Genomic DNA, 7,270 nt, shown 5'->3' on the forward strand with positions numbered 1-7,270 from the left:
TGGGCTTCTCTGGGCGCGACCGACGGACTGGGCTGCTCTGGGCGCGGGCGACAGTGCGTGTGACGTTGTAGCTGTCCATTGTTTGCGCTCAGCAGCCAACAAGAAGCTGGTCGACTATGATGGTTGCTGCGTCGTCAAGTCGTCCTCGGCTTCCGTAGCGCCGGCACTGCAACACTGCTGTCGTGTGTCCCTTCCCTCCAGGTGCGGATGCATTACGGTCACCCGGATATTTTCGACCGCTTCTTCGTTCAAACCTGCGGATCCTGTTCAAAGGCCTCGGCGGGAATCAACCTTTCTGAAGATGTCTTCGCAGGATTCAACTGCACTGCTCGCGGCTACTCGGTCCGGCATGTGGATTATATGCAGGTGAGAGTTTCCTCGTGTCTCTATCCCCCAAGCAGTGCTTCCAAGTTAGTATAATCTCTCGACAGCAGACCTGGGCTAGAGATAACACCAGGCAGGTTAGGCGAGAGTGTATTCTTTTAGCATGTGGAGTCGGACCTTCCAATCAGTATCCTGTCTTCGCCGACTGCACCGTCATCGACTCGCGTTGGTCCGGGGCGCGTGGCAGTTTCTTTTCAAGGCCGCTTCAGAGCCTTCCATGACTCAGAAAAACAGAAGAGCAGAGCTCTTGCATGCATTGCATTCTGCCTGTAGTGCGGCAAAGGGCGAGACGTTGGCCTTCAACAGGTAGTTATGTTCGAGAAGAAGATTGCCGGCGGTAATGCCGAGCAGATGCTCAGCCGAGACGTCTTCAGGATGGCATCAAACATGGATTTCTTCAGACTATTGTCGATGTATTTCTCGGGACCTGGATTTTTCCTCAACGCCTTGGTTCTGTTTCTCGCGGTTTATGTAACGCTTTACGTCAAATGTCTTTTCTCCTTCTCGAGTAAGGTCGCATAACCGGGGGTAATCACAAGGCCGCGCTGCAAGCGCTCCGGCTCCGTCCGTCCCGAGGCGAAACGGTTCCCGACTATGCGTTAGAACTCCTGCTTCATAGTCCTCCGGGATCAGCTCACGTTCACTGTGTGGCTTGCAGAGCACAAGTACAAAGGAGTAACGGAATCTGCTCTTCAATACGTCGTGGCACCAACAACTTACGTCCAGTTTCAGTTTGGCCTCCTCCTTATCGTGCCTCTCCTAGTATGGCTGTTTGTTGAGAAAGGTTTTTGGACCGCACTGACCCGATCACTGGATATTATTCTCAAGTTGGCCGTGGCTTACTACAACTTCATGGGTAAGCCTTGCGGGAGGCAACAGAGCTGCCACACCGCGCTGAATTGTCCCGAAAGTTCCTGTTCCGGCCTCATGTCGCAATACCTGCTGTCTCCCGGGCCAAAGCGTGTCCAGCAAGCTAAGAACAGCTGTGCGGGCGTGGCCACCCTCTTCGTAGCTGTGGAGGATTTCAAGCAGCGAGGCCTCCTACGATAGCTGGAGGGTGCCATGGAAGGAAGGCCTCCAGTTGCCCGTCACACGCGCTCGCGTGGCCGATGCCAGTACAGGAACACGCCAAAATCAGGAGTATAAACCCCATTACGCTGCGCCGCGGGTAGTCTTCTTTGTGGCTGTGCTGTCTCTGTGTGTGTGTGTGTGGAACGGCGTGCTCACCAGTCGGGACAAAAGCGTCAGTTATTGATCATGTCCTCATCTACGGAGGGGCCAAGTATCAAGAGACCGGACGTGGCTTTGTGATTGCACACGCGAACATGGAGGACTTATGGCAGTTCTACTATTTCACTCACTTTTGCATTGGCCTGGAGATGATGATGCTTCTAATCGTTTACGCCGGGGTGAGCTCAGTGAAAAACGGTTTGTCCCTGTCGCTAGTAGCATGGAGGGACCTGGAGGCCACCCGCAACCGCGCCACATCAGAGATTTCCCAGCCAACAGCTTGAAGTTGTCAGAGAAACAGCAGCTGTCTCATTTGCTACGAGCTATACTCCCCTCCGCTGAGGAGGCGCCGCCACATCTGCCCTCTACTGTCCAAGAACCGCCCGCCGTTCCGCGTAAAACATGAGGGACGAGAAACGACTCCGACCTGTGTTTCGCTTTTTGCTGTGAGCAGTACTGCGGTTTCGACGCCAGCGTGTACTTTCTGGATGCTTGGCCCCTGCTTGTTATGGCCCTTTCGCTCCTATTTGTCCCCTTCTTCTTCAATCCTCTCGGCATGTACTATCCTCGGCTGCTGGAAGACTTTTCGAGCTGGAGGAAATGGATGTCCTCGAGGGTAAGTACGAGAGCGGAAAGCTGCGAAGAGCGGAGCGTAACAGGGTGCGACACTGCCTCCTCGGCCAAACCACTCCCCTCTTCTTTCACTGCCTTACCTATTCTTATGCGCAGGACGTTCGCCACGACAGGGCGTCGTGGTTGGCGTGGTGGCGGAGCGAAATGGAAGGCAGGTGCAGTCTTGCGTGGCATCATCAGCTCATTCTGGTTGCTCGTCTGCTGAGGTTCACGATGTTATCGATCGGCATGGTCTCATGTGTGGCAATGTAAGAAGCGCACCGACTTCAGGTCAGGCTCCCGTCTTGAAGAGCCTCTGAGCCCGTTAATGCGCTGGCAGCACGCTACATCGCTTTCTCGTGTTACTGTTCCACAAACTGGTCCCCTCAGGTCCATAAAAGCATCAGACGTGGACTGCGCGATCTACCTCTTCGGCACAGCTGGCTGCTTTCTCTTTCTTATGATCTTCCTTGATGACCTGAAGCTGGCTAGCCCGAACTGGAACACAGTCTTATCTTTGGCGTTTTGCGCCATCGTGGTGATGCTCCTTGGATGGGCGATGGCCACAGACCGTCTGACGTTCTCTGCCGTACTGGCTTCAGCTGGATCCTTCATGATTTTCTCGTATGGCCTCTTAGAAACCAGTTTCGTCCTGCTTGGCCGATGGGCCGTCAGGAATGACGTTCTCGCCGAGGCGGCCCGGTGAGCCCGCAGCTAGGACGTCCCAGTAGAAGGAGGCACCCCCGCTCTTCTTTAAGGAAATCACCTGTTCGACATCTTGTCTTTCCTTTGCAGGATGTTTCACTACCTGGGAGGATTCTTCGTCTTTCTGATTCCGCTGCTCCTATCTGTTTTTACGCTGAGTTTTCACAAAATTCAGACTCGCATTCTCTTCAACCCGAACTTCGTAACAATCGTGAAAAGTGGTTTGGTACAGCGTGCCGAGATCCTCAAGAAAGGACATAAAGTGAACACGTGAAATGATTTCGTAGGATGACTGAATACAAGGGCTTCATGATATATTTTGGGGACCCCCCCAACACTCGGAGTCGCTGGTGCTTGATTTGCGTTCGACACTGCCCCTGATAGTCCAGGGGGTGACAGCAAATCACTTGGTGGGCGGATTGGAAGTCGCGGTGCCTTCATCCACGTACTCAACCTCTATCGAAAAGTGTGTGGTGTCCGAACTGAACTGACTGAGGCACCAACATATGCCTCAAGTTCACTGACAGCTGAAAAAGAAACGGAAGTGAACAGACGCTTGCCTTGTGAGACACCGGGCTTTGCGTGGCGTGAGTCGCCATTGCTCGAGACATGGAAAAGTGTACTGAGGCAAGTACGAACCGACGAGAGGAATACTGAATGACGCCAGGAACAGTAGACCAGTTGAATGTTGCGCACTTGAAAGCAGCACCTGCCACAAGCACTTGGACTATAAAACTAAAAACCGGCTGAATGCGGGTTTTCCGATGTACAAAGGAGCACAAACGTGCACAATAAGAAACTAGGGAAGAAAGGTGATAGGCATATTTGGGAAGCAAAAACCGTTGAGCAGGGCGGAATGGCTAGGCGATTGCCGTCAGTTCCGTCCGCAGTTTTGGGGAAGGAAGTCACCCGGGTTCCTCCTCAGAAAACATTGGGTGAGAAAGAAGTGTCAATTACGATTCAGACGCATCGTCTGATGCATCCTTCGAAGTGGCCGCGGATGTGGTTTGGCTGCCGCGAAAAGTCTTCTGAGAAGCAGCGGAGGCCGGTAGCGGTGTTTTATTGGTCCGACGGGCTTCTTCTTGGACAGCTGGTACATCAACAGGGGCACCGGAAAGGTTACTGTCATCTTCAGCAACAACCTCTGGTGCGGGAGTCCCCTCTTCCATTTCATCCTCTTCCTTGCCGCCGATGCCTTCATCCGAGCCACCACTTTTCTCGCCCGAACTGCTGTCCGGCACCGCTGTGCTTGCCTCTTGCGGGCCTGGAGCCGTCTCGTCTGAAGATGGTGACAAAGGGGCAGCAACGGAGTCATCTGCGCTCTCCCGAGTGGAACTGGAATCATCGTCATTATTACCACGGAGCTGTGCGAGAGCGACCGGGCCACCGTGCACGCTGATGTCCCGTACACTGAAACCGACTTGGAGAGTACTAGCGCCCCGGGTATGAACAGGAACGCTTTCCCGGGTGGCAATATCCTTCGGGTCTTTCACGCCTCTCCATTCGAACATGAGCTCGTCCGTAGGTGGCCTTGTCTGGGCAACGTCTTCTAAAGACAGAAACGAGGCTGCCGATTTTGCGGAGGAGCCTGCAACACTTCCGCCGACGAAGGCCATCACGTGCTTGAGGTGTTCATCCGTTGAGTACTGGACAGCGACTGACAGGGGATCTGGCTTTTCTGGTGACAGTGATGAAGAGTGAATTAGTATATCAGCTGCTTGTTCCTCCGTTTCCATCAAAGGAGGAGTCTCTAGGAAGACCACCTCTTCCGACCCGTGCTCGCGAGACGGCGACGGTAAATTATGCTTATGCTGACTGATGTCGACCGACTCCCTGCGCCCATGGAGGAACGCTTCGACGGTCGAGTCTGCTGGGCCTGGCGACAGCCTTGACTCGGCATCTGTGGTGAGCGCTTCCGACTTGTCCCCAGCTTCCAAAAACGCCAGGAACGCGTCCGCGTCATAGTAAGGTTGACGAGCACTGTACTGTCCGCACATATCGCGTTCCTGGCGTTTTTGGANNCGTTCGAAGTATATACCGTATTGCGTGCTGAACCCATTGCACTGGCACTGGTTAACCAACACAGGCGGCTCGGCAGTTAAGGGTTTTCCCTGTCCGTACTGCCAGCACGAGGAGGACGACGGGCACGAGCCGTTCCTAACACAGTTGCAAACACACAGTTCAAAGAGGTTCTTCTGACTGTGTAGATTCGAACGCGCTTTCGCCTTAGACATCTCATTCACGTGCCTCTACCCTGTAGGCGGATGCACACGAGAATGAGCTGTATGGTTAGCCTCGCTCAGCTGAACCTGTTCGCTTGTTCTTACCGTCGGCCACAGTTGCGAATCATGAAGTACCAGGACGGGACGCCACTAGCACTACGCCGTGTCGTTATGGACCGCTGAAGAAGATCTGCAGGGGGTAGCGCCTCGTTGATATCCCAGTAGCCGACACACAGGTAGGCGTCTCTCTTCTCGCCTCCTCCCACAGTTGTGCCACAGGTGCCGAAACCCTTCGGGCAATTGCCGCATCGCTGCCGCCGGTCTGAAAACGAACCACACAGTAGGAACCAGCTCAATCTCTGTTCTGTTCTCCGACTGCGCGACAGTATCCTTTCTGCCTGTTGTCGGACGGAGAGGGCTTAGGCGTGTCCGGGACTTACATTGCTGGACTGTCGAGGGAATCCGGTACTGAAGATTCGGATTGAGTGGCCAGTACGGGTACTGCCCCAGGTTGCCGTAGTCGTAGTGGCATGCCACGTAGGTACTCCATCTGCCATTATTTGCCTTGTTGCATAGGCGGCCGCCCTTGCATTGGCATCCCGTGACTATCCAGCACCCTACAGTTGAGGCCTCAGCCCTTACGACCTGTGTCCAGTGACCCACCAGCTTGCCTTGCCGTTGTGCATCGTGAGACGGACTTGTCGAGTGCCAGTTGAAATAGTTCCTTTCATCCCACCATTTCTGGACAATCTGAGCAGAGTCGAAGTTTCTCGATGGAGTGGCGGAGTAGTCAACGCTGTTCGTGTATAGATTCTCTCCGCGGGATGCGCGAAGAGGCCTGAACAGAAAAAGACACCAAAGCAAAATGACCGCTCGAAAGAAAAAAAACATGAATAGAGATTGGGAGCCTTCAGAACTGCAACCCAAATCTCATAAACGAAGAATTGCTTACGCTCCTCGAGGGGAATGCTCCCATTTTCCGGTAGCGCACAGATGTCGAGCGTAGTTTCGTGCGTAAGCCTCCAGTTCGACGTCGTAAACAAGCCTATTCATGAAGACAGCCCCGGAACCAAAGCCGTTCTCTGCTTCTCGAGATCGTAGGTAATTGTGTCTGTCGAGGATCTTCTCCCGGTGGTACGCTGCATCTGTCAGCGATGCCATCAGCTCAACGCCATCGAATACAGCCTCCGCCTCCACCACTGTCGCATTGGTGATATAGACTTTGGACAAGGAGACTGTTGCCACAAAGGCCACAATCATCCACGCCCAGATTCGTGAGTGCGCCATTTGGACAGCTTGAGCTCACAAGATTGCTCGGGATGGGCGGTGAGATCACAGATTTGCAAAGTGACAAGAAATTGAAGGAGGAAAGCGAGACCCCGGTGTGAGATTAGGCGCCGCACATATGCAGGCCCCTCTAAAATGCACTGCAGCACTTCAAACGCCTTTCGATGGGGAAAAGCTAGCAACGTCGAACGGCACGTCACGTGATCTGGGTTTCCTTCACTGTGGGCAGAGTGCTGGGAGGCAACTTGAGAGCGTGCAGGAGGACACGGCTGTTGGGGCGGTGTTTTTCAAACCGACCACAGGCCGCGAGGGAAAGAACGTGAAAAGACCGAAAGAAACAGAAGTGATCACTGAAGGTACTGCCGCACAGCCAACCTGGGCGCGCGCGGCTGGACGGGAGCCTGTCGAGTAGCGGGGCTGGCTGCAGCGGGTAGCGAAGCTCGATAGCGGCTGTGGTATTCCGGCCTTCCATGCGCGAGCCCAGGACACCGGCAAGCCGAAGAACGCAGTCGGTGAGGAGTCGCTGCGTCAGCCAGCTACTGCGCCCCACGGAACTGGAAAGTATATTGCTTTCGCTGTTTGCTCCGTCAATCGCTGCAGCCCTGCCGGCGTCGTTGCAGCGCGACGTTGGCGAGCATAAAATGGTCAGTCGTGTTTACTGGAGAAAGGAAACCCGCGATTTTGGAAGCCAAGCCCAACAGCTCGAGTAACCCTTCACATCAGGGCTGTTCTGAAGCGCGCCGGCTCCTGAATAAGCAAGCCGTTCTCTGTAAATATACGGACGCACACGGAGGACTCGATCTCTGGACAGCGTCCGGCCACGTCTTGAG

The 7,270-nt window shown here is 54.3% G+C and overlaps 2 protein-coding genes across 2 annotated transcripts; one reads left to right on the forward strand and one right to left on the reverse strand.

Annotated features, from left to right (window-relative positions):
- The first annotated feature begins 201 nt into the window (after nt 1–201).
- CSUI_000809 (beta-glucan synthase component protein) lies at nt 202–3,679 on the forward strand. Its single transcript, XM_068061016.1, has 8 exons — nt 202–366; nt 658–892; nt 1,043–1,240; nt 1,615–1,793; nt 2,069–2,230; nt 2,344–2,495; nt 2,617–2,928; nt 3,022–3,679. The coding sequence occupies exons 1-8, from the start codon at nt 208–210 to the stop codon at nt 3,203–3,205; spliced, it is 1,581 nt and encodes a 526-aa protein (XP_067926995.1). The 5' UTR covers nt 202–207; the 3' UTR covers nt 3,206–3,679.
- A 205-nt stretch (nt 3,680–3,884) lies between these two features.
- CSUI_000810 (scp family extracellular subfamily protein) lies at nt 3,885–6,448 on the reverse strand (the record flags this gene model as incomplete). The annotated part of the gene is made up of 4 exons (XM_068061017.1): nt 6,106–6,448; nt 5,594–5,991; nt 5,259–5,475; nt 3,885–5,178 (listed from the first exon to the last, which is right to left on the reverse strand). Exons 1-4 carry the CDS (start codon nt 6,438–6,440, stop codon nt 3,885–3,887), a joined length of 2,244 nt encoding a protein of 747 aa, XP_067926996.1. The 5' UTR covers nt 6,441–6,448.
- Nucleotides 6,449–7,270: the final 822 nt, after the last annotated feature.

The sequence above is a fragment of the Cystoisospora suis genome (genome assembly GCF_002600585.1).
Source record: "Cystoisospora suis strain Wien I chromosome Unknown contig_309, whole genome shotgun sequence".
In the NCBI taxonomy this organism is placed as follows: Eukaryota; Apicomplexa; class Conoidasida; order Eucoccidiorida; family Sarcocystidae; genus Cystoisospora; species Cystoisospora suis.

Bases quoted from the DNA above. Each gene is read 5' to 3' on its own strand.
- CSUI_000809 (XM_068061016.1), top strand. From the start codon at position 208: ATGCATTACGGTCACCCGGATATTTTCGACCGCTTCTTCGTTCAAACC. The intron at 1,241-1,614 runs GTAAGCCTTGCG...CGTGCTCACCAG, and splicing joins GGCTTACTACAACTTCATGG to TCGGGACAAAAGCGTCAGTT. The intron at 2,496-2,616 runs GTAAGAAGCGCA...TGGTCCCCTCAG, and splicing joins ATGGTCTCATGTGTGGCAAT to GTCCATAAAAGCATCAGACG.